General features: G+C 35.7%; 2 protein-coding genes across 2 annotated transcripts in view; one reads left to right on the forward strand and one right to left on the reverse strand.

The window, feature by feature from the left end:
- The first annotated feature begins 1,248 nt into the window (after positions 1–1,248).
- LOC120067831 (putative clathrin assembly protein At1g03050) lies at positions 1,249–3,583 on the forward strand. The gene has a single exon (XM_039019423.2). It carries the CDS (start codon positions 2,257–2,259, stop codon positions 3,457–3,459), a length of 1,203 nt encoding a protein of 400 aa, XP_038875351.1. The 5' UTR covers positions 1,249–2,256; the 3' UTR covers positions 3,460–3,583.
- An 856-nt stretch (positions 3,584–4,439) lies between these two features.
- THO2 overlaps positions 4,440–26,529 on the reverse strand; it is a 33,171-nt gene continuing 11,081 nt past the window's right edge. The window contains exons 7-32 of the mRNA XM_039051311.2: positions 25,313–25,384; positions 25,093–25,140; positions 24,903–24,971; positions 24,664–24,797; positions 24,045–24,120; positions 18,104–18,297; positions 17,502–17,582; positions 17,201–17,411; positions 16,868–17,113; positions 16,352–16,432; positions 16,148–16,267; positions 15,997–16,056; positions 15,771–15,898; positions 12,467–12,563; positions 12,223–12,351; positions 11,473–11,576; positions 10,715–10,895; positions 10,334–10,512; positions 9,055–9,661; positions 8,806–8,910; positions 8,067–8,222; positions 7,855–7,935; positions 7,322–7,780; positions 6,066–7,235; positions 5,160–5,464; positions 4,440–5,062 (exon numbers count right to left, since the gene is read on the reverse strand). Coding sequence (XP_038907239.1) covers positions 4,993–5,062; positions 5,160–5,464; positions 6,066–7,235; positions 7,322–7,780; positions 7,855–7,935; positions 8,067–8,222; positions 8,806–8,910; positions 9,055–9,661; positions 10,334–10,512; positions 10,715–10,895; positions 11,473–11,576; positions 12,223–12,351; positions 12,467–12,563; positions 15,771–15,898; positions 15,997–16,056; positions 16,148–16,267; positions 16,352–16,432; positions 16,868–17,113; positions 17,201–17,411; positions 17,502–17,582; positions 18,104–18,297; positions 24,045–24,120; positions 24,664–24,797; positions 24,903–24,971; positions 25,093–25,140; positions 25,313–25,384 — 5,163 coding nt within the window. The 3' untranslated portion in view covers positions 4,440–4,992. The remainder of the gene's footprint in view (positions 5,063–5,159; positions 5,465–6,065; positions 7,236–7,321; positions 7,781–7,854; positions 7,936–8,066; positions 8,223–8,805; positions 8,911–9,054; positions 9,662–10,333; positions 10,513–10,714; positions 10,896–11,472; positions 11,577–12,222; positions 12,352–12,466; positions 12,564–15,770; positions 15,899–15,996; positions 16,057–16,147; positions 16,268–16,351; positions 16,433–16,867; positions 17,114–17,200; positions 17,412–17,501; positions 17,583–18,103; positions 18,298–24,044; positions 24,121–24,663; positions 24,798–24,902; positions 24,972–25,092; positions 25,141–25,312; positions 25,385–26,529) is intronic.

Below are 26,529 nucleotides of genomic sequence, written 5' to 3' on the forward strand. Positions count from 1 at the left end.
TTTTACTGAGGGTTAAACGTGGCCTTAATGTAAATGTTAAATGGTCAGAAAAAGTAAAAGAATACAACCAAATGTTGATTCACCCTATTCATTAATTGACCGAGTAGTTGTAATTCAAATTCTTTTGTAAAGACGCGGTTTAAGTTTTGTTGCAGTTTTTTCAAAAAAAAATAAATAAATAAATAAATGCAACACAATAAAGACAAAAAATTCACTCTATTTTTATAAAAAAATTTCGAAGTACTCTTTTTTTTAAATATAGAAAAATAAATCAAAATATTTACAAGATAGAACAAAATTTTAGAACTATCAATGATAGACACTGATACACTTCTATCAGTGTCTATCAATATCATTAATAGTTCTAAAATTTTACTATATTTTATAAATATTTTCAACAATGTTACCATTTAAAATATCCTTTTTAATTTTGCCAAAGAAGTCTAATTTAGTATATAATCCACAACCAACCAATAACACACCATCAAAAGACAAATCAAACTACTCCAAATAAGGGGGAAAAAAGAATAAACTTGCGATTCTAGGTCCCCTTTGCAAAGGAATGAGCTAGATAATTACAATCCTGCCTCACATGGGAACAAGAAAACCCTCTCTATTACGTTCGTCAAGGATTTAACCTCTTCTATGAAGTAAGAGACCTCGGTGTGATCGATATCATAGTTTAATGATAAATTTTTTGAAACATTAAGAACAAATTACCTACAAATGTAGATCATTTGTAACTTCTACTTATTTTTATTTGTAAATGTTACCATCAAGTTTACAATAACTAGTGTGTATATTAACAATGAATACTGCTAGAGACATATAACGAATTTCAAAAACCATGAATTTAAATGGCTAAAGTTTAATCATGGTAAAAGTCCAAAGCTAATTGACATATAATATGTTAATGAAATATACACCATCCATTACATAGTAAAAATAAATTCATAAAACATGAAAAAAAAAAAATAAGCCATTTGGGTTAAAAAATACTCTTGATTCCTGAATTTTCATAAAAGTAACCATTTAATCTCTAAACTTTGGTTTATAATGATTTAGTCCCTATATATTCAATTTTGTAACAATTTAGTCCCTTAACTCTACTATGTAACAATTTTGTCCTTATACTTTTAAATTATAACAACTCAATCCCTAACATTAATAAAAAATCATCAAAATTAGATGTCAGTTTTTAATACTTTATGATGTAAACTTTGTATTTTGTAAAAAAAAATATTAAGTCTCTAATTAGTTTAACGTTTTATTTATGCATGAAATCTCATTAAACCTTAATATTAATTTCTACACAATGGACTAAATCGTTACAAATTTTAAAATTTATGTTTGAACGGCTACTCAGCGAAAAGTGACAGGAACGGAAGCTCAAAATTTAACAGCAGTGAACAAAACCTGTGAAAGGCTGAGTCGCGGATCACACTCTCTTTAAGACGCTTCGCGGCTCTACCTTTGTGCAAATAGTTCAGAAAGAATGTCATGTCGTCTCCAAGTTAAAACAACCCAGATCAGATCTGTCTCAAAAAGAATGTCATGCTCACACCCTTCTAGACCATAATCGAAAGACATAAAAAAAGGAACATGTGAATGAGAAAGAAGATAGAACGAGGAAAGAGAGGAAAAACAGATGATCTGTTAATAAAAGAAATTATTATCCACCTCATCCGATCAAACGACAGCGATGCATGTATGGAAAGACCATCAAACCTTCATTTGCCTACCTCCTCATACCTTTTAAAACTTAAATACCTCTTCACACCCAAACCCCACGAGAAGAGGTAAAGGTAAACAAGGAGCATCTTCTTGTTGTACCAACAAATGTGGGATTCTCTACTTTTCTTTTCATTCAAAAATAAGAAATTTTTACTCAATGACTAGTAAAATTTAAAGACTAAATTGTTACAAAATTAAAAGTAAATGGACTAAATTATTTACTAAGGAAAAGTTTAAGAATTAAATGGTTAGTTATATAAAAGTTGAGAGATTAAAATGGATTTTTAAGCCACATTTCTGTAAATAGTAACCTCGAAAATTCCATCACATCGATTGCATAAAATTTCTTGTAATCGGAGCACTTGTGATTCCCCCAAAACTAAGAGATTATCAAACGGTTATTCGTTTTGTCAGATTGCATAAAATCAAACTCCTAATCCAACTTCTTTAAAAAAAAAATGCATTTACCATTTCATCTTTGTTTCTAAAAATCCTCTCTCTTAGTCTTAATCCATTCATACAATGCAGAGGAGATTCCGGCGAGTTCTCACCACTGTCAAAGAAAATTGTTCCGTCGGCTACGCCAAAATCGTCACAGCCAGTGGATATTCCGACGTCGATCTCATAGTCATCAAAGCCACCGCTTCAAATGACTCACCGTTGCCGGAAAAGTACGTTCAAGAGCTTCTCACAATCTTCGCCTTCTCTCCCCCGTCGTATCGATCCTTTACCCTCAGCTTTTCCCGTCGATTTCGAAAAACTCGCTGCTGGCGAGTTGGACTCAAATGTCTGCTTCTCCTCCACAGATTGCTCCAATCAGTCCTCGACAACACTGAATTCCGATTACACCTTCTTCGCAGCCGAGCTAATGGCTCGATTTCTTTCCATCAGCACCAAATCCGTGAGGATGAAGATTATTCCTCTTTCATCAGATCCTACGCTCGGTTGCTCGATGAATCTCTGAATTCCGATTTATTCTATTACACAAAAACACCAGATGATTCATCTGGAAACGAAGCGAACGGAACAATTTCGAGTAGAATCAACGAAATTAACAGAGTAATTGAAATATCGAAACCGATGCAGAACCTAATCGACAAAGTAATCGATTGCAAACCGGTTGGGAGAGCAGCACAAAGCTTCACAGTTCGATTAGCGATGAAGCACATAGTCCGCGAGAGCTTCAATTGTTATCAATCCCTCAGTCGGGAGATCGATTCAACCGAAGACAGTCTTCTTCAACTACCGTACCGGAGTTGCATAGCGGCGATGGAAATATACAAGAAGGCCGGCATTCAAGCAGACCGACTCTCGGAGCTTTACGATTGGTGCAAGTTGATGGAAGTGTGCAGCATTCATGAATTCCCTGACATCAATCGTATACCGGAAGCGCGGATCGAAGCCCTAGAAGCATCCGTGGGGAGGATGTGGCAGGTGACGGAATCTTCGTCTTCGTGTACCAGCTCGAGCGCATCAAAGTCGTCGACGACGGGTTCTCCGGCAACGGGGAGTGAGAATGGAGTGAAGGAGAGGACAAGGGGGAAGCCATTGATGGAGTTAGAAGAAAGGAGTTGGGAAGATTTGCTTGAGGCTTCTGCTTCGTTTACGTTGGAATGGGATTCCTTTTGGGAATGCAATCGAGAGGCAGAAAGAATGGAATTCTTCGACCCTCCTCTTAATCCCTTCCACCATCATTCTTTCTTTCCAACAAATACAACAAAATAATTAGGGAAATATATACCTCAACTCATAATTCCGTGCATGAAACTTATTATCATATCACTTTAATTTCTAAACACTTATGAATCCATTTATATTCTTAATCATAGTTTTCTTTGAGAATCGACCATATATTTATTCTAATCCCATTTATATTTAAATAAGTCACGTATTTAAGAATTAATGCATTAATAATTTTTAGAGATAACAGTAATGATTGATATTAAAAAAAACTACTATGTGAAAAATTCTCAATATATGTGATAATGACATTAATAATTTATGAAATTAAACAAATTAATAGGAATCAAAGTTAACTTTTTGAAATCATACCAACTAAATTCAAACCAAATCAAGGACTAAAATGGAACTTTTAGAGTTATATGGAAAAATGCAAATTAATAGTTTTGCACAAATCACAAGAACTAAATATATAATTTAATCTAATCATTTGATTCTTATCATATTTTGTTTTCTTGAGTATAAATTGTATAATACGTAGGAATGAAGAGACTAAAAGTTAAAACTCCTACCACTTTTCAAACAAAATCCTTTATAGAATTTTCATAATTTTTTTAGTTCAAATAGGGATATGAAATTTAAACCACAAATCTCGTTGTCACAACATAATTAGATGCTAATTGAACTATGTTCAATATATTTTCATAATTAACAAACAACCAAAAAAAAAAAAAATCTGATTTCGGTATTGAATATATCTCATTATTATAATACCATGCATAACTTTTGACATTCGATGTACTTAAAATCTACCTTGCTTAAAAAATAAACAATTACCGTTTAATGATAATTTGAGTGTAAAAATATCTCAACTATTAAAGTAACTGCATAAAATCGAAAGTTTGAATGCAATTATAAGAATACCTTTAAGTAAAGGACTTTAGAAACGTTCCTTATATAAGAAAATCAGATGGTTTCAGAAAGAAGCCTCGTAATCAATGTTTCAGAAATGGAAAAGCAGACCATAAGCAATGAACAGAGTGATAGAAATTGAATTAGTTGAGATCCTTTCCTCAAAAGAAAACCGTTAATGAAACTCATGAGGGTGATTAAATAGCACCCTGATCTAAATTGGGGTGAAAAATTTTCTAGAAAACAGGGCAGGGGGAACTATCATGGAACGGACGGGGAAAAATCCCTACGTTCACACTAATCTTGAATAACTCATACTACTCATGGCAAACAGAACAAATATACTCGGCGGGGGCCTAAAATATGATACACAACTTTATCCTAATCTAAATTTTAAACAAGTTATAATACTTCTCAATGGCAGAACACCCCAATGTCCTGTCCTGTCCGATTATGAATTGGTCGTCATTACGGGAGCATGCCATCTATTACCTCTCGGCAGGCTCACCGACTTTCCATAAATTACAACACCGTCTCCCTCTCCATTTATAAATTGGTCAATACATGATGATTGGACGCCTGGTCTCTGGGGCAGCTTATATACCATGTTTGCAGTGCTCTCCCCAACAAGGAATGATCAAGTGTAACAAGAGCTGATCAAGCAGCTTATTTCCGATGTCTCCGCTTCTGATCTGCTCTCATTCTCTTCTCATCATCCCATTCTCGATCATGCATTCTAAATTCTGGTTAAGGAGTAAATAAAAATTAACGAAATAGATGAAACTCAGACCACTAATAATAATGCACAAAGCGAGTTGTGATATAAAGGATACAGATCAGCTTCACGTCTTGTCATCTTGTTGACCACTTCTTTGCCGTGAATTCTCAAGCCTGGGTCATCCAGGTAACCAGCACGCTGCATCATAACTCCCTTCCGGTCTCCTCTTTCTCGTCCATCATAAGACTGAGACACACCACCACCCATGGGGGGTTGTGGTGGGCCAACAGGAGAATATTCACCAGCCTCAACTAATGACAGATGCTCCCTTTTAAGTTTTCGCCTCTTAGAGGCGGCAGACGCGTCCATGTCCTCCTTCAAAAGGTTTGCCTTTTCCCTCTCCCTCTCCCTGTCATCCACCTACATGAACGAGAATAAAACTTACAAAAATCATGACTACTAATTCCAGGTTGGCACACCTAGATACATTTGTTAGCCCAATTTAAACAAAAGAACCCAAGACCATCTCTAGAGGAAACTAAAGCATCTGTAATTCAGATCTAAAAAGAATGTTTACTGGGCTACATCTTTTCGGCTTTGTCACACGTAAAACTTGAGAGTTAAGACTTAAGAGTAATAAAACATAACTTTCCATTGACATATAGCCTGATTTCCTTACCATGATGGGAGTATGTTACGTATTACGATAAGAAGAAGAAAGGCATAAACCATCTTGGCCCAACCCAAGAAACTGCAATCCCTTTTCAAGAAACCACAACCCAAGAAATTGTATTCCCTTTTCTAAAATCGGTTCCTGTTACAAGTCTAGATAGATAAATGGAAACATTCCATAGTACTAATTAGGGTTTAGTGTTTGTCTATCAATTTTCTGAAGGCAGAGCACTAAACTAATCACCTTTACGGGGGTGTCAACAAAATACAAGATTAAGTAATATGATGTTAAGTACAAAAGGTTATATGACAAACCAAATAAATTGCAATGAACTTGAACAAGCATTACCTTCAATGACATCCCCACGTCTCTCTCTTCTCTCTTTCTTTCTCGAAATTCCTCTTCCCTTCTGCGTTTTGCATCATCCTGTGAAATTAAATTTTCCTCTGATCGTCTTCGTTCCTTCTCTTCATGCCTAGGAGAAAGCCTTTGAGCATGTCTAGTAGTTCCAAACCTCCTATCTGGATCTTCTTCTCTTCTCCCACTATTAACAGATTGAGGGACCATGTGTGGAGGCAAGGGTGGCGGAGGTGGCAAGCTCTGTCCGTGGAACCGATCATCAATATGAGACTTCTCTACAGTTGAATCACTGTATCGTAATTTGCTCCTATCGTCTTTATTTCTCTCATCCTTAGATTTTTCGGGATACCTATCAGAAACTCTCTCCACCTTCTCGACTGAGCGCTCTCTTCCATATCTTTCTATTGATCTGTCTCTTGTTCTTTCTACTGAAGGATCATCTCCACGGGACTTTTCAGGGCGCTCAACCCGGTCTCTGTAGTCCCTATCATACCTTTCATTTACTTTATCTTTTGTTCTATCCAAAAGTTTGTCTGAGCCTCTGTAACCACTTTGTTCATCTGTTCCTAATTTATCAACATCTACAGATCGTGGGTCCATGGATCTATCTTTGTCAGAGATACGAAAATCCCCATCTACATCCCTGATTTCACCATCTCCTTTCCGGCGTTTACCTTGTCTGTCTGGTTCTTCTGCGGGACTAGCTCTTTTTTGCAGCTTATCACTAGATCTAGAACCACCGGCAGAACTTTCATGCCTGGGAGAATGAGCAAGTCTGGAAGAAGAGGATCTGGCAACATCAAGAGCTTCAGTGCCATCATCCTTCACTGATGAAGCCCTAGCATCAGATGTCCTCCCAACCCCACTCTCTGCCTTCGATTCATTAGTGTGACTATCTGAAGCTTTTACCGATAAGGACGAGCCTTTAGTTAATGAACTTTGTGTATTACCGTTTGGCATAACGGAAGAAGGTGCATTGGAAGAACTTCCATGCCTACCACCATCTGTTGCATGAACTGGAAGCTCCCTTTCATTTGTCGAAGACCCAGGATTCTTGCCAGCAGCTTTTCCTGATCTAGTTTCATCTTTTGAGATATCTTGTTTTGGTGCTTTATTAAGAGACGCAACAGGCGCTGATCGTTTTGCTGGAACTCTTAACTGTTAACATGATAATATAAAAAGTCATAATTCAATAGGCACACACACACAATCGAATGCTCACTAAAACTATAATTTAATACTACCTCCGATTCAGAAGAGGTCTTTGAAACAACTTTTGATGAGCCCTCATCCAACATCCTACTTAAGTCATCACCTGGTTTCTGACTTTCCACCATTCTTAAGGATCCTGAATTCACAGAAGTTGAGGGTACCAGTGGCTGGGAATCTGGCCCGTTCAATGTTGTGCCTTTCAGTTTCCCATGCCCAAGCTCAGATTTTGGAACAGAGAGACCATCTATTTTATCCGTTCTCACATCAGTAGTTCTTGACCTCAATGAATGATCTTTGGCCATATTTCCAGAATCTGAATTAGGGTTGGTTAATGCAGTGGTCTTCCCTCCACCAGGTTCATTTTGGGAGAGATAAATGGAATTATTTTGGCTAGCAGCTAAATTACCAGCCGAAGGCTTTGATGCAAGAGATGGTGCAATCTTTAATTCAAGGTAACCCATGCCAAATTCTTCATCCGTAACCCATGAAGGCTGCAGAATGAAAGAACGTCAATTAAGCAATTAAGTTTGAGAAGGTAAACACACAACAGAAAAACCCAGAAAACCTTTCTAGCAGCCAAGGCTGCAGCAACGCCAGTAGCTAAAACCTTCAAATCTTCTCTTTCATCGCTTTTGATCTTGGCAACCTACATGAAGAGGAAGAATTCTTAGTTTTTTTTTTTTTTTTAATTCCAAACATAACTTTCATTATCGGGAGAGGAAATACAAAAGGAGGAAGAATTCTTAATTGACACTAACAAAGTGAAATTTTTCTTACCCGTTTCTCAAGGTTGATCCCACTCTTTCTAGTGACGGGAAACACATTGGAAATTTTTGTTAACATTATAAGAGCATTTCTAATTTCCATGTATTCAGTAGATTCCAAGCATTGTATCAGTAACCGTGTAATTCTTTGACTCCACTTCCAATGAACCTATAAGAAAAACAATTAACGGATTATTAGATAGTGACAGAAATATATACGTACGTAAAAGTTTAAACCAAATATATATATATATATATATATTATACTTGAAATGGGACATTGGATCCCCAATACATTGAAAGTTGAATGATAAAGGAATTAAAATTGAAAATTCTCTATGAGTAGAGAAAAACTCAAGATCTATATGACCACAGAATAATGAAAGAAGCCAATCCTGGAGAAACCAAGCCAAAGAAGATAATCTTGCAAGGTAATTTAGATTACTGGAGTTACACTACAGAACTGACCGGAGTTACACCCCTACAGCAAATTAGTTATCTGATAGAGCGCTAAGAGGGGGAAGAGCGATTGCTTTTTACGTCATAATAGATTTATGTATAGGATATATTATTTTCCCACTAGTGCATTTCCTATATATCTCAAGAGATACAGTCTAATAGAACAACTTAATCCTAAACAAGAATTGGAAAAGAACTACATAATTCAAGCAACCTATTATCAATCTTCATTAAAATGTACATAGTATATGCAAAAAGCAATCAAAAGATGAAAATGGCAGAAATTCAAGTACCTTGATGAACTGGCCGTACGTTACTCTTTGGCTATTTGGATACCTATAATAGACAGCGAATCCAGGCATATTTCCACATTCACGTTCATAAATGGATTCATCACTCTGACAAAACGATTGATCAACATGAACAACTGAAGATGGGGAAGAACCCAGTAACAGAATTCAAGCACTTTGCTGAATGATGTATAACTTTTTTAACTTCATTTGGTCTTGATCATGATAAAGAAAGATTAAGTGATCAATTACCTTCCAATGATATGCTATCTTTAGTGTCTCATATAAAAACCTTCCAAGCCTGCCGGCTTCATATTCCGTACAGCAGCATATCATGGGTTGCAAGGTTTTACATATCAAAACATCAATATGGTTGACTGTATTGAAAAATGGTGTTCCAAGGGAATGAAGAGTGTGCACAAACATAGCACAGTAGACAGCGTCAGGCATACTGAATGTACAGCGAGGAAAAATACAACGCTGAAGGAACTCCATGTTAATTTTCAGAGTATCAGGACAGGAGCTCAACCACTTATCCTTTTCACGAGAAAGTCGTCTACGAACGGATGCAACATTTTCTTCATGCTTAACAAGTTCATTGGACAGGCGATCAAGAGATTCTTGAATTCTTTCTTTGTCTTTCTTCCTTTTGTTGATTGCAGAACTTGAGTTATCAGAGAGCTCTTCTAAAGCTTTAAGAGCAGAATGCTGCTTAGCAATTTCAGATTCATATCTACTCCGAGGAACATAAAGATCGTAGAGAGTGAGACCCCAAAATGTGGTATAGAGATCTGGAGACAAGCTATTCCAAGCTTTTGGAGGTAACATAGACTTCACAGTATCAAGCAGATCTGACCACCTATTGAAATAGAAGTTAAAGAAAATCAAACTATACCATCAAAATCACAAAAATGTTAAACTCCCTATTTCTGTACGTAATACATCTGACTAAAGTGTCAGAGTAGTGTGGCATTTCTGTACGTCAATGCTTCTGAATATCATTGATATATGAGAACAGGGATAAAACCCCCGAGAAAAATTACATCAGGGATTGCCCATTGCTCACTAAAAAGGATAAGCTAAAATGACTAAAAGGATGCTTATGAATATCTTACATTTAGCCAAACTAACAACATAACGTTCTGTGGAATGAGAATCAATATCTTGTATGATTCCTCTGAATGCAAAAAGAAAAGGACACGAGGAGAGGTTATACTTCTCAGCAGTTGAGGGAGAGATTACAACAGTGAAGGAGTAAGAAGTCGAAGGAGAAATAACACTTCTCAGAATCCTTAATATTATGTGCCCAATAATAATAATAATAATAAAATCATTTTAGTTCTAAACTCAGATCCTATCACAGTATTAAGGAACTACATGTTATCAATAGCCTTTAATTGTGCATAGTTTAATCATCAAAATATAGAATAAAGTGAACAAGCAAATCGAGTACATTTACGTCTCTAAAGCCAAAAAAGCAAAGGTCCAAGCATGTAAGAAAAGTGAGCTTCAAAAGAAATAGATCTCTTACCTCACAGGTTTCTGTAAAGAACCAAGATCCAATACAACATCAGCAGAACATTCTGCAGGTTCCAGATCAGAATTATTGCCTACAACATTTGCATCATTTCCATCCAGTGGCCAGAAGATATCAGAACCACCCTGACACTTAAATAGCCTCATTATTGGCCGAAAAATCAGGAAAGCAACCTACAAAAGGGAAAAAGAGTCATCCAGAAGTACTTTAAGAGCATGCAAAAGAACTTTAAAGCATATATATTGAGAATTTAAATCTCATAAATAAAGAATAGACAAATATCAAGAGTAGTTCAATTATGAGAAAACACACGCACACACAAAAAAAAACCCCAAGAAAACAGAAGCCATATGATAATGACACAAGCAAACGGACCTCAGGATCTAGATGATAAAGATGGGCAAGATCGTTGAGTGAGGGAATCAACTGAGCATAAGCCGAAGCAGGTGTAACTGCACTGCTAAGAAATTCCACATATTGAAGCAGAGTTCCATGACATCTATCAAACTGCTCGCTGACCATCTTTATATAAGGAGCATCTGCATTTATAACAACCCTGAAGGAAATAACTCATGTTAGACCAAAAAATTTGCTAGTTAGAACCAAGTGGTAGTGGAGGGGAAGAAAAGAGAAGAGAGACGAGACAAGACAAATAAATTGAATTACAGTTGCACAAGCATGCATAAAGAAGAACAGAGTAGTAGCAGGTAAATGTAATAGACATCTCAAACGATTGAATTATGATAATTTTACTGCAAGAGGATTGTTAATGGAAATCATAACTGAATAGCATGCTAGAAGGCACAATAATGACACCATGAGCAGCCAAGTCGGTAGTTAACTTATTCTAGGAGGTCACCGGGGTGGGGGTGGGAATAAGAAACAAAGTGGGTCAGGGTATGATCTTTTTCCCGTTAATCTGAAGTGGTTCAAGGGCATGTCAGAAAATTTAAAATATTTAATGAAAAATGGCATCAATCCCCCAACACCTACATAATATACCCCCAAATTGATGTATGAAATTTACATTTTACAAAAGAAAAAAGGGGAGAGAAAGGGCCCTTCTCGTTATCAAGCAGGAAAATACAATATCCTTATACTTCGCAGAATACAGTGAAAGTAATAAAGCATACAATGAACGGTGTTGAGCAATAAGTAGCAAAAGAGGGACCGCCAATTTTGGTTCATCCTTAGGAAGCAATGAGTCACGTAGTCTGTTGCTTGACTTGATCAACGCCTGCATTATTTAAGATGGGAAACAGCAAATACTGAAAGTTCTGACAGAAAAATGTGGCCATCATAGATCAAACAAAAATAGAACGATATAATAACTCTAAATCAATCAACAAACCCTCATGCTTTGTAGTTCAAATGGAATATAACTTTTAGATAACAGAGTGTAAAATAACAAAAAAGAAAAACAAATAAAATAAAAACAATAATAATAATAATAAGAGTGTAAAATCACAAATAGTACACAAAGAATTTGATTTAAAAATCTATAAATATGCATTAATCTGATGATAGGATGTGTCTAGGTCACATCAGTAAGAGCGTGACAGACTAACACACACTAGCTCTTTGGAGCTTAGGTACAAAGTGGAAAGTAATATTATACAATATCATGATAATGCTATAACGAAAAACAAAAGAAATCAGAGTTTTTGTAAGAAATGATGAGTCTTTTAAGAGCATTCATTGGTTTCCTAATGAAAATATTTAAGAAGTAGCTACTAACTGAAAACTCCTAGCTTGCTACCAAAACGGCAAAACCCATCAGGACTCAAGGTAGCCCTACAGTCATCGACTTTTACAACCTTCAATGATCAGTATCAAATTAACAACGGGTAAGAAGAAAATTATATTGCCAACCAGTCGAATACCTTGTTATTTCGAGTAACTCCAAAAGAAGTTGCTTGAAAACGAAGTGTCTCACTTCCTGCCATAGCATCCAACTGCTCCTCTGTTAGGTTTTCTGTGTATTGGACATTAGCCATTTGTTGGACAAGTTCCTGATTACATTACAAAAACATATCTCAGAACGTAGTAAAGTAACAAAGAATGGTGATAAAATATCTAAATATCGTGCCATGTGGCTAGCACAAAGCACCCCTTGTAGATCTGTACCTGCAGGAGAACTAGCTCAATTCCTTGGCCTTTTTTCAACTGATTAACGAGATACTGAAACAAACCCCTTAATTCCATAGATGGGTACTTCTTACACCTACCACCAGAAAAAGCCCAAGAAAGTCATCAATAAATTTATGGTATCTGTGGGAGACAAATGTGCCAAATATCTGCATACGCAAAAAGTTTTTGATCTACATTCTGATGATAAAACAAGTAAAACTATATAGAAAACTAATGTTCCTTTAAAAACTGTTAAAAAAATGACACGGGTTATACAACAGTACAGCACATCTTAAATCCAGTTTTACCATCAAATTTTACAAACAAACAAAAATAAATCAAATAAATAATGATAATAACCCAGTTTCACTATGGCACTGAGCATCTCAATAAATAATGCTGCACTGAATACATATACAAGTATGCAAGTTTAAAGCCAAAGAAAAATTTGACAACATGAAAATGCACGAAGATGTTCTGGAATAAGCATAGCAGAGAAAGATCACAAAACAAAAGCTCCTTGGTGATACATATGAAATTTTCAAAAAGAGGTAGAGAATGAAAGGCTACAGAAATCACCAATTGCTCCACATTGACCCATTGAGTAATTGCAACATTGGATTTCATCTAATAGACAAAAATATCATATTCTGAACTTGATTAACTGTATCCACATCATTAAACATGATTCTTATACATTCAAGCTAAATTTCTCAAGACAGTAGAAAAACAATTCAATCAAATGCTCAACCCTATCTTTCAATCTGGGGCCTCACAACTCTTCTTTTTTCTTTTAAGGAGAAACAAAATTTTCAACGAAAGATGAAAAGATAGAAAAAAAGTTCAACAATACCAACTTCTGAAGGGAGAGAAAGGAACAAGCAAACCAAAAATGTAAAGTAAAAGATCCAAAAATTAGAAAGTATTCAGAGGTAGAAGAAAAGGAAAATCAAATACTAAGATATGAAAAAAGCTACTCCATTGTGTAAGCACCACTGGAAATGAAGAAACAAATAATCCAAATATCCAAGTTCTTCTGTTCTTTCTTTTTCTGTTGCAAACACAGTACCAAATTGGGTAAAGGAATGTCCTGCGGTTCCTCCATGTTTTTCGGCTTAATCATTATCTATGCCACCTACGGGATGAGAGAACAAATAACTGATCTTTTTTAGGGATTTTCCAACCTCCACAGTACCATACATAATGTGGGAAGGACAAGATCACCTTGAAATTATTAACATACAACCAAAATATGTTTGAAATTTTAGTAACCAATCTGACATGATCTATTTTCCATTTTTTTCTAAAAGCAATTGAGATAAAAATGAAAGAATACACGGGCAGCTTGTATTTAAACTTTTAAGGAAGGAGACATGCATAACGATTTACATAGAGTCACATGGACAGCTTCCTTCAATGAATATTTTTTAGTATAAATGTTAAAGTTTTTCTAAAGAGCAATAAAAGGAGAAAGTCGAGAACAAGAATGTGGAAAATAGCCGACTTGATTAGTTCTTCTTTTCGAATAGGAGAATTTAAAACAATATGACAAATGTAAGAATTTGACACGTTAAGAAGAACTCTATGGGATTGGTTGCAATTCAAGATTACATGTAAATAGTGCAATCATTTTTTTTTTTGTTTTTAATATTGAGGATGTATATAACATGGTTCATGATTACTTTGACATAGTGCAAACGTACGTCTCTGCTTTGGTTAATATCAAGTATGTACATATCATGATTACCTATTCAATAAAAGAAAAAGAAAGCAAAGTTCACGTCCCAATTAAACCATTCCCACTCCTTGGACCTCTGACTCGCCTCAAAACCCTCAAAAGGATTCCAATAAGAAGCTCGAGTAAAAAATAGCAGCACAGAACTTCTGACTGATCCTACTCAGTTTCTGTTTTACTTCAGTTTGCTCCTCCAATCCCTTTTTAAATGTACAATATGCTATTTATCAGAAATCATAGCATACATTGAATGTAGGACCATGAAAGAACCCGACTTTCCATAGAGCTGCAATGAAAGTAGGCAAAGAAACTAGAATTTCCTTGATGAACGACCCTTTTGTACAAGAATTTCATGCTTCGACCAAGTCTGTGCCTAGCTGGAATGTGGAATTTTCTATAGGCATAGCCAGTACAAAATTTCAAGATCCTCAAAGAAATTGACAGCATGGAAAATTGAAGCAATCAAAACTGATAAAAATCTTCAAAGTGACAAACCCATTTGTGCTTTTTCAACTATAAGTTGAAACTAAAATCTTCATGTGATTCATTATAATTAAGGAACTCCATATCCTAATCAATTTCTGTACGTCAGGAAACTTGTCTTCACTAGAGCAGTTAATAGCACTTCTCTTTCAAGGTTCAACCACTCAGAAGCCAATGCACCCGACAAAATAACAATTCACCTCCCATTTTCACTGAGCTAGTTACAACCTTAGCCCCATTTACATGTAAGGTCATATAAATTACTCCCTTCCACATTACTGGATCTTGCAACCATCAAACTGTTTACTTTGTTTCTCTATAAAGTTTTTACCAATATCTTGATATTTAACATCTTAGCAGATCTTGAACAAAGGCAGCATAAGAGAGCCAAAATATCAACTTCGTCCTATCGCACCCTGTGTCTTGTCAATGAAGCAACAACTGGGGTCTTTCACCTCCCAATCGATTATATTATCATGAACTTGAGAAGGAAATTGAAACCCAACTTCAATCTCGATGGTCAAGTGACTGTCATAACCCAATTGAAATATTTCATCATATAACTGCGGCCCCCAAAAGCCATGTATGTCGTTCACAGAGAATATCCAGGAAGCAAGATTAGGTAGTTGAATAGATCTGAAATAGCTAATCAAGGTTCAAAAGTTGAGTTGTCCATAACGCCCTCAGTTCAACTAATCAACCTTTGCTGGGTGCAGCAACCTGGATATTAAAGTGTGGCATTCCAGGTATAACCAAGGACAGATATTATGAAAAACTCAGACAGTGATGCATGCAAAACCAACAATAGAAAATGATAACCGATTAGCAATTGCCTAAAGCAGAAAAAGAATTAAAACATCGAAACTCAAATATACCAGGAACAACCCAAACATTTTAACCAGCATTCAGCTAATTATTGTGGAAGTTCCCCTAGACCGAAGCCAGATAGACACATCTACTTGAAGTTCATCTCTTACAAAATTTATAGCAAGTGTCCTAAAACGTAAAAGCACATCCTCAACAGCAGAAATCAGCATAAAGAAAAATCAAATGCTTTATATGGGAAAGAAAAGAGAGACGTACAGATGACCCCAAAATGAGGCTAATGACTGGAGCCAATCTGAGAGATTAAGGCCATCATCCTTCAACTTATCACGCCCTCCTTGTGCCAAACGTTCAATTACAACATATTCCAATATGTCATACTCAAGCTGCAAAAAAAATGGGGGAAATAATTATTAAAACATCTTGAAAATTAATAGTTCACAATTTACATAATGTATCCATGAAAATACAGAATAGTTTATACCTGAGTCAAATATTTGAATGCATCTACTACCGGAGTAATCATATCCCTATATGCCTCAATCTGCACAGAATGTCATTTCAAGCATGACCTCTACTCTAAGAAATTGGAAGGCAAGATATATCTAATTGAATATAGATAAATCAAACAACACCTGGTGTACTATTGTCCGAAGGACAGTCATTGGATTAGCATGAGCAAGTTTTGCAACCATCCTACCCAATTGCTTCAAGTTCTCCTTAGCCAACCGCTTCAAAATCCTCCGGGTATCCAACTGAGAAGTAGTTGGTCGTGGTTTATATGATTCTGAACTATTATAGAGGAGAGGCCAAGAAGAAATATATCAATTAAACAGTACCTTTGCAGTTTGCCTTGCAGCCAAAACCATTGGAATCTTCTCATCATCTCTCTCCCATTCACCATATAAACGATATCGCACCTAGGAATGCACGAGATTTTATATCAAAAGCACTGATACAGATTTGGACTATAATACGAAAGAAAGGAACAGTTAAATTCTTAGGCTACAGAATCAAGCACATAGGATAAAAACAAAATAACATCAATCTCATAGAAAGTTCAAGTTTGAAGAGAAGTGGAGGTTTTCTGGCAAGCCGAGGTTTTGTACAATGTTCAGGTTTGTGGGAGAAAATGAACAGTAGAACCTTTAGGAGAGTGGAGAGGGACTATTGCGATGTATGGTCGCTCGCTAGGTTTTATATTTCTCTTTGGACGTTGCTGACGAAATCTTTCTGTAATAATTATTTGTTCCATCTCATTTTATTTGTTGGAGTCCCTTTCAAGTTTCAAGGTTTTCAATTACTAATAATCAAATTCTTTGATAGAAGCAAATGGTACTAACACAATGATTTACCTCATAAGGAAGAAGATTCATTACTTCCCATATTCCTTGACCAACAGCTGGATTGGCAGGTATCAACTGTAAAGAAGGAAGTAGGCATGTTCCTAAGGCTTCCTCAATCCTCAACCTAGCTTCCTTTAAGTGAAGATGAGGAACCCGATTTCCAGCTGGCATAACAAGTTCAAGATTTGGACCACTTTCCACACTGTTGACAAATTCAATTGCTGATGCATAATAACCTCTCAGCACCCTACAAACCTGCAAAAAATTAAAAATGTAAAAATAATAATTTTAAAAAAAAATAAGGTTGGAAAATTAAAGGGTAGTGATTGGCGAACGCATTACCTTCTGGAGCAGAATAGTATCACGATAGAGATAAGGTCCAGCAGCGGTGAGCATCTGGAAAAGTTCTCTCGGAAGATCTATAAAAGAACCACCAACTGGCAAATTTGTGGTATCAAAAGTATCAATGCTAGTTCCCGAAGAAGCCCCCAAGCTCTGATAAGGATTCTGACGAACAATAGAGTATGCAGAAGAGATTGATTCTTCAATGAGCCTAAGAAGACACCAAAAAAAAAACTGATACTGGAATCCAGGCTCATATGCATGTTTATATAGATATACTTCAGCATCAAATCAGAATTACCTAAACAAGCTGTTACAAATTGGAAGATGTTCCACTGGATTGAGAGGTGAAAGCCGATCAAACAGTACATGTGCATGACACCTGCCAGGAAAAAAGAATAAAGCTAATAAAGTCTACATTCTGCTTGGTTAAGAGGCGAGAGCTTCAACTTTTCTTTCACAGGATAGGAAACTTGTATTATAGACTAAAGGCATACAAAATGATGATGAGCCATCTCAAAGAGCCAAAGAGATCACAAAAAGAATTCCCAAATGGCATGAAATCCTCAACCACCCAACTCTTGAAGGCATGGAATTTGGCATAATGTTAAAAGGACTCCATTTTATTTCTCACACATACAATCAGGAAATAGTTGATATGCTATATTAACATGTAATCAAATACATGTTGTAACAGAAAGATGGAAATAAAGAACGACCCAATCATCTCATGCACACGGATGTTCTTTTACAATTACTCATGCACAGACGTTGACTCAGAGAAGTGGATTTGAACATCAAAGTTGGACCTTCAATGTTACTATCAATTACACAGACAGAAGGAAGGCACAAAAAGTTACATCACCATCATATACAATGTTAAGGAAATTCAATTTTACGTACCAGTCACCCACAGAAAGAAATCCAGTAAGCAAGCCCAATGTTTGATTATTTTCCAGCTCTGGAGACCTTTCATTGACTGCCTCACTTTCCATGTCAAGAGCAGCAAAAAGATCAATGCTTACATCTCCTTGCTTTTCGTCATCCATTAGATCCTTTCCAGTTGCCGCAAGATTTATTTTACCTATTCTGGTAGCCTGTAGAAATTAATTCACATTCGTGATAATATATACATCGAAATTTTAAAAAAAATAAAAATTAAAAAAAGGTTAGCCCTTCTAAAACTTCTAACTTAAACTCACCATAAATACTGGAATTATAATTTCATTCACAAAGGCCCACAATCTATGTGTAGAAACTGCCACGTAGCCAACAGGCTACCCTAATAGAGTAATTAACAAGTAAATTGAATTTCGTCTACTGCTGAGGATGGTGTGGAGATTAGAGTCGGAGGTAACTGGTAAGTACTCTGCTTAATCAGCTTCTTCGAAATTGCATAAGAAAAGAAAGATTCTTGACGATCTTACTTGCAATTCTATATGGAAAGGAGCCACCCCAAAAAAAGTAGCTTTTCCTGTGCACCACCGTGCTTGAGAGCATTCATACTAATGACAAAGTTCATAGAAGATATCCTAACTTTGGTCTCTCTCCAAACATGTGCACAGGAAGTTCAGTTAATCTTGTCCAAGAAAAATGAAAAAACTTTGAAGTTCAGTAGAAGGGCTTGGGAGCATGTTGGCAGCTTGTTTAATTTGAGTTGGTGCATCCCTTGTTCTGTTAAGGTTTGGATGGTCGAATCCCTTGGTGGAAGAGGTTTGAAAGACAAAGTCAGCGTGCTATTAAGCAATGTGTCAAATGCTATTTCGTGGTTGGTATGAAACTATGGAAGGAGAGAAATTAAAGAATATTTTCGAATAAGTATAATTCTTTTAAGTATTTTTGTGAGCTTGTACAGTTTATGGCTTCTAATTGGAATAGCCAACACAAAATCTTTTGTAATTGCACCATTCGCTCTATCAACCTAGACTGGCATTTGGAAGGTCTTCTTGTAATCTCCCTTTTCTGGAGGGGGCTCCTTGTTCCCTGGCCTTCTAGATTGTTCTCTGTTTTTTTTTTTTTTTGAGGAATGAAATCTTTCTGATATTATCCCAAAAAAATTAAAAATTAATTAACTAATTGAAAATAACCAACCCAGCAAGGTGACAGCGAGCTATTTGCAGGTAAGTTATCTTGCTCTAAAAAAGAACACATTTCTGAGTTTAAAATGCACCAGAGGACCTCTAAAACTGCCAAGAAATTAACCCTTCCAAACAAGAATCAACTGAAATACATTCCATCTCATAAAAAAAACATAACATTAAGATTCTTCGAATCATTACATAATCAATGTATTGATTCTAAAACCTGGAGTTTATAATTCTGAACCTGATTTCCATAAATTTCAAGCCAACAAAATACAGAACATTTTTTCCTTTTGGAAACAATGGATGCATTGATGAAAGATAATCCCTCATAAACATAAAATGTATAATACATGATAAGACTCATTGTACACCTTTCATGATTATGATATCCCTATGGGCACTTATCGCAAATGAAGCCATAACAAAGGAATCCAACCTACTCAGATTCAATTGTAAAGATATTTTTGGGTAACCAATCAGATCGGGCATTGAATTTGCTGTGAACAATACCCAAAAACTGTGGACCACAATTTTATGTCCTTTGTGAAGAGTGTTAATAGTTGAGTTTCCTGAAAATTTTGGTTCTTGAAGAAATAACATTTCGAACAAAGAAAGAAGGCCGCCTCTTACTTTCTAGTTTCTACAAACTTTCTTGATCAAATAAAAAAACCATTGATAAGAGAGCCATGACGGCATCCATCGTGTCCCCATCGACAACGGATGAGAAAACCAAGTGATAAGCAGGAAAGCTCCCAAAAATGACAAAGACATCAGCCACAAAGTGATTCCAAATAGGGGTAAAATGATCTACCTCCACCCACTAACAAGAGATCAAACCTCAATAGATCCACTCTCAGACCCCCTAAACAACTCGTTATTCCGCTCCCCCCCACCCGCACAGAACCCAAAGAATAGCACACACCACGGCCATCCATAAAATGCACCATGGAGGAGGAACTTCTAATCATATAACTAGAATCTCTATGTCAAGCAGGCGAGAACCTACACATCTGAAAGAAAAAAAATCTCACATAGCTCGCGAAATCACAATACCAGAGAATGTGATCCAAGTCTTCCTTCACTTTCTAGCAAAGAATATAGCAAAACGAACCAAAAACCGAGGGAAGCTCCCTTGCAAGCCGATCCATCGTGTGTTAGCACGGCCGTGTAAAATTTGTCCAGTAAAAACTTTACTTTCCTCGAGATCTAATCGTCCACAACACCGAGAAGATCGACCCTTCTAGACCCTAGATTCTAGGAGAGAAGGGTAAAAAAAATACGAAAAAAGAATTTGCACAAGAATCCCTCCAAAAGATTGGAACTCCAGACCCTCAAATCCCTTCTCCAATGCCTAAAAGAGTAAACCTTCGAGTAAAGACAAAAGAAAGGCCACATCGATTGCTCCTTATTGGAGAGAAAACGACTAAGCTCAAAAGAGAATGAACACGAGCTCTCATTCCAAACCAAAAAATTAGACACGAAGATTTTAAGAGACAACAAGTGGTAAAGATGAGAAATAAAGAACGAAAGGGTTTATCCCCCACCCATTTAGCTTCCCAAAAGTACTTGTCATTCCCTTCTCCTAACCATGGTTTAAAATATCAAAGTGGACAAAAATATTGAGATCTTAATTTTACAAAAATTTCGAGGAAATATCAATAGAATTTTGATGTCAATGGATATTTCTGAAAAAAAAAAATTAAGGCTGTTAGGTAGAGAATTTGAAAATAAGGGATTCAATGAAAACAGAGTTGTATTTTATGTTTTCATATATGTGTTTGGTAGCAGATTCAGAAATTAGATTCTAATTTAAACAATGGTTTAAAATGTGTTTGATACTATATATTTATAAATCATAAAACTAGTTGTAGTTACCCACTAATATTTAGTTGACAATAAATTATTATTAACTTATTTATGAATATGATTTATCTTAAAAAAGATTATATAATAATTATTTTATAATATTATATAATTTATAATACATTACATATTACATATTACATATTATATTTTTTAAAAAAAAATGAATTGAGTTTATAACATGATATATTGTATTTCTAAATGTTTTTATCTTTATTTAATAGAGTTCTACATTTTAAAATTTAAAATTCAAAATCTGGATACAATGAAAATATAAAAATGTTGTTTTCAGAATTTGCATTATTTAGATCACAAAATCCAAAAACAATTTTCAAAAAAAAAAATCAAGGTTGTCTACCAAACACATATTTTCTAAACTCGATGAATCTAAAAACATAAAATAGAATTTGGATTCTCTACCAAATGTGCCCTTATAAAACCAAAAAAATGTAAAAATATATTTTTAAATTAGTAAATAAACATTTTATGATTTTTAAACAAGTTAACATGTTTATTATTTATTATTATATTTACATTGGTGACATTTTATTGTTTATTTTTATGTTTCATGGATTTTTTTACGATATAATGGAAATGACGATTCACTCCTCTTGTCGATGTTGAACCCATAGAAATGTGGAAATACCAATGACAATATTGTGATGTTGACAAAAACTTAATGCCATGACCCACCACACAATGAACAAGATGAACAAAAGAAAGGATCTCCTTTGAAATATCCTTCCACAAGTTTTTGGTAGGTGCCTTTAACCACTTTCATCAACACTCAAAAGAATGGGGACCATGTTTACTATCAATAATCTTATGCCAAAGAAAATTGGGCTCATGGTGGAACCACCACAACCACTTGGCTAACAAATCTTTGTTACAAAGCCTTAAATTCACGATCTCTAACCCCACCACCCCCCCTCCCCCCAAAAAAAACTCAATCAGCTTCTCAATGATCTCCCACCTAACCAAATGAGATCCCTTACCTTTTCCTTCCTCCTTTCCCTTCCCAAAGGAAATTATGCATCATCTTCTCCAGAAGCTTGCAAACCTCACTCGAGGCTCTGAATACCACTTCAACACATTCCTGAATAAGGCAAGTCTAACAAGTTTAGAAATAAACCTTTCTATGAGGTAGCGAGTCAATTGAATACCAAAAAGCTTAGGATTTAAATTACTACCGAGAGAAAGACCAAGGTAAGAAAAAGGCTGGCAACCAATACCACAACCTACCATCTCCATCCACCTCCGAAGCTTCTCGTCCTCATAGTCGAGACCTATAACACAACACTTGCTCCTATTGATTCTCAGCCCAAACATATCTTCAAAGAAGCCTAAGATATGATTTAAGATTAAGAAAGAATCCTCTTTACCGAGCAGAAAAACATCGTATCATCAGCAAATTGAAGTTGGACAAGAGCCACCTCATTATTTCCCACCCTAAAGGACTCGAGAATATTACCATCAACACATTTTAAAATGATTCTACTAAGGACGTCCACCACCGAAGGAAAATGGGGGATTGAGGATCTCCCCATCTAAGACCTCTCGTGGCCACCACCCGACCCCTAGGGATTCCATCAATAAGGAAGGAGATTGGATGGTTGTGATTGACCCACGATATTCCATTAATAAGGAAGGGAAAACTCACATTCCTCAAACATTCCCACATCCACATCCTCCACATATATCCCAACCCCTTTTCTAACGCCTTGTGCAGAAAATTCCAATCCACAAAACCGTAAGCTCTCTCAAAATCAATCTTAAATTTCACTTCATCTTCACCTTGAACTTCGTAATCCTCGATTGCTTCATTGTTTTTTTATGCCCATTAAAATTTTCCTTCCTTATGACCTCAGCAAAATCAAACTTGAGAAAATCTCTCTCTTCTTTCAAAGAGGCATTTAGAAGACCTTGAACTTCCATCTCATTGATCTCATTAATCTTGGCCAAGATCTCACGTTCCTTAATTCTAATGTCCCCAAAGACGTCTCTGTTCCAGATCTTAAGCACCCCTTTCAAAGATCTCAATTTTCTCATAAAGCAATAACCCTTCCATCTCCCCTCAATGGTCGAGTTCCACCACAAAGGTAACTGAGCTTTAAAAGAAGGATGCTTAAGCCACATATTCTAAAAGCAAAAGGCAACAGGCCCCCACTTCTAGGAACCTGAGGATAAAATAAAAAAACCTATCAATCCTACTTCTCACTCAACTATTAGACCAAATAGACATACGATTCAACAGAGGGGCCCAACCAAATACTACCCTTGATAAAATTATTAAAACTTTCAACCAAACTAGTAACCCGCCCCTAGGGAAACTTCTCACCTTGGAAACAGGTGATGTTAAAGTCATCGGACACACACCACTTCAACCCACATAGCCCAAAAAGGTCTCCCAACTTGTTCAAGAAATTACTTCTAGATTTGGTCTTAGGAGGACTGTAAACTCCAGTCACCCTATGAGGAGCCACCACCCAAATCCCGGAAGGAAATAGAAAGCAAGAACACTCCCAAAATAGATGTTGGATAAAATCCCATCCAAGAAGCTCCAGTCAACTTTATCTATTTTCCCCTATTTACAAAGTTTCATTCAACTTTACAGTGAGCCTTCCCAATTTCTAACTTGGAAATAAGGACTCACTTTTACTTCCTCCACTATCCATCATCTCGTCATCAAAAACAACATTTAGGATTTGTACCAAAAGAGTTGGCAAAAATAATTAACTATATGATTCAAATAAAAAGAGAAAAATTACATACTCAATACACAAAGTAGCCCGTCAAGATGCAAGAAAAACTAGCTAGCTCGTGGTGTCCTAATAAAAGTGAAAGAACAAGGTGACTATGGAAAATAATGCTAATTAATATTTACTCAATAGCAGTACCTCATCTAGTCGTTTGGATGAAAAGGAACCATAATGCTCAAATGCCTCATCCTCCTTGGGAAGTAGGTGCGCATATCTACAGTAAATAAAAATCCATATGAAAAAAATGACAGGTAGACTTTTCAAAATACAACTTCAAAACTAAAACACCAGATAATGCACAAGGGAGAGAAAATCAGATACAGATAATAAAAGAGACATTGGATGAAATGTTACTTGTAAAATATTGCCTGGATCAATTTCCAAACTAGTAAAAAGGAAGGTAAAGACGGCTGGGTATGCAATTCCAATCTTGATTCTATTTTATGTTTACAGACCCATTGAATTTTTTTAGAAAGAGATTCATTGGATCAAATGGATTTACTGAATATCTACTTAGAATAAACTTTTTTTTAGATCCTATGATCCAAATAGTAAGACTTTTGGAAACAACATTTTTATGTTTTCATCGTATCCAGATTTTGAATTTGAAGTTCTAAAACAGTCAATAAAGTATAAGATATTGGAAAATAATGATTATACAATTTAACAAAAATGGGGTTTAATTCCTTGAGAAAATGGCTTGTATTAAATTGAAACTAACATTTAAACGTATATACATATATGTATCTGTACTTACATGCTATCAAGATCAATAAACTTTTCCTTCACTAGTAACGCTGTAAGCTTATAAAGTCCAAATGGAACTGGTGAATTTACTTCAATACGCTGATAATACTGAAATTTGAACCCAAGGATTTGTGAAGCATGAGACTGCCCAACAAATACAACATCATGAGAAACTTTAAGAGTTCGCTTATATCAAGTATTAGCAGGATTAACGAAGTCACTTTTTCATGACTTGTAAGCATCTTTTACCTTGGGAAATATTGGTATTAGCTCCACGAAAACTCTATTTTCCGGCTGCAGTTCAAAACACTCCAAGACCTGATATAAACGCATCAAAAAATGAAAATTGAGCAGAGAATTTCTTTAGAAAAAATAATGAAGAGGTAAAAATAAAATCGAAAATCAAAGATTATGTAAAATAAACAAGAGAATGACTCACAATGTCAAAAACACGGTTTGGGTCCAGATCAAAATGCCCAATCAATGACTGCAGAAAGCTTAACGATCAATAAATCGGAAAAGTTTTATAATATACATAATATATTATATATTATATATTATATATTTATATAGAAGAATAGCTAATTTGATATCATTGTGCATGCGCATGTTAGAGATAATTAAAGATAAAACACGCAAAATGGAAGTTTACTACCAACCTTTATAATACCAATCGTTGAACCTGGAAAACTATTATCTGAAGCGTCGGTGACCCGGCAAAGAAGTGTTACCTAGGAATAAGTCCAGCACCACAGTAGATCAAGTACGAATTAGCAAAAATATAAATACACATTGAAAAAACTGAATTCAATTACTAGAATAAGAGTACAATGAATACGTCAGGTCCAAAAGTTTATGCATCTCATGATTTCATTCGCCCCATCATTAAATCTCTCTTTGTTCTATCAAAGACAAGTATAAACATCACGAAGACAGAAAAATACTGAATCCTACTTCATCTGACAAAGAGGTTAAAGGAAATACAATTCTCTTAAAATGTATAAAGCTTTAAAATAGACCAGGAGTTCTATCAAGAGGTCAGGGAATGCATCATTTTCCTGGATATCCCTATCAAAAATACTACTATTGCTCTCTAACCATAATGCCAAAAATTGAAGTAGTCACATAAATCAGAAAATTGTGAGTTGGAACTCTCAACTGCTCCAGCAAAAGAAGCTGCCCTCCCATTATTTATCTCCAAATAGATGTGCCCTGTGTAAAGGAGATTGGGAAGACCTTCAGCACCTTCTTTTTGACTGCTGCTATGCTCAAAATTGCTGGCATTCGCTATTCAAATTGTTCAATATCAGCTAGGTTTTTGGAAGAATATTCAGAGACAACGTTTTGCATATTTTGGTGGGACCAAAACTCAAGAAAAACCAGAAAATCCTGTGGAATAATGCAGTAAAGGCAGTGCTGGCAGATTTATGGTTTGAAAGAAACCAGAGAGTTTTCCATGACAAGGAAACTCATTGGTTTTCCGGATTTGAGACAGCTTGTTTGAATGCATCCATGTGGAGCTCACTCTCCAAGGCTTTTGCAGACTACTCCAGCCAAGATATTAGCTTGAATTGGTGCGCTTTCCTCTCCCCGGAGCACTAATGTTGCTGCCTCATATGGCTGTTTCTAGGAATCAGGGCTGGTTGCAATTTTCTCAGATGGCAGTAGCTTCTTCTTTTAGTATTTTATTTTGAAATTCCCTGTTTATTTGAATTAAAGTTATCTTAAGTCTTAAATTTCTTGTATTTGTATTGCTTTTTGATCATATACATCTGGGCTGTATTGTATTGATTATGTCCACAATTTTTATCGTTCTTCTTGGAGATGATGGTGGTGCTAAGGGAGTGTCAACCTAGTTGAGATGCATCTTCTGATC

Source organism: Benincasa hispida, chromosome 12 (assembly GCF_027475165.1).
Source record: "Benincasa hispida cultivar pf3 chromosome 12, pf3_genome.v1.1, whole genome shotgun sequence".
Taxonomy (NCBI): Eukaryota; Viridiplantae; Streptophyta; class Magnoliopsida; order Cucurbitales; family Cucurbitaceae; genus Benincasa; species Benincasa hispida.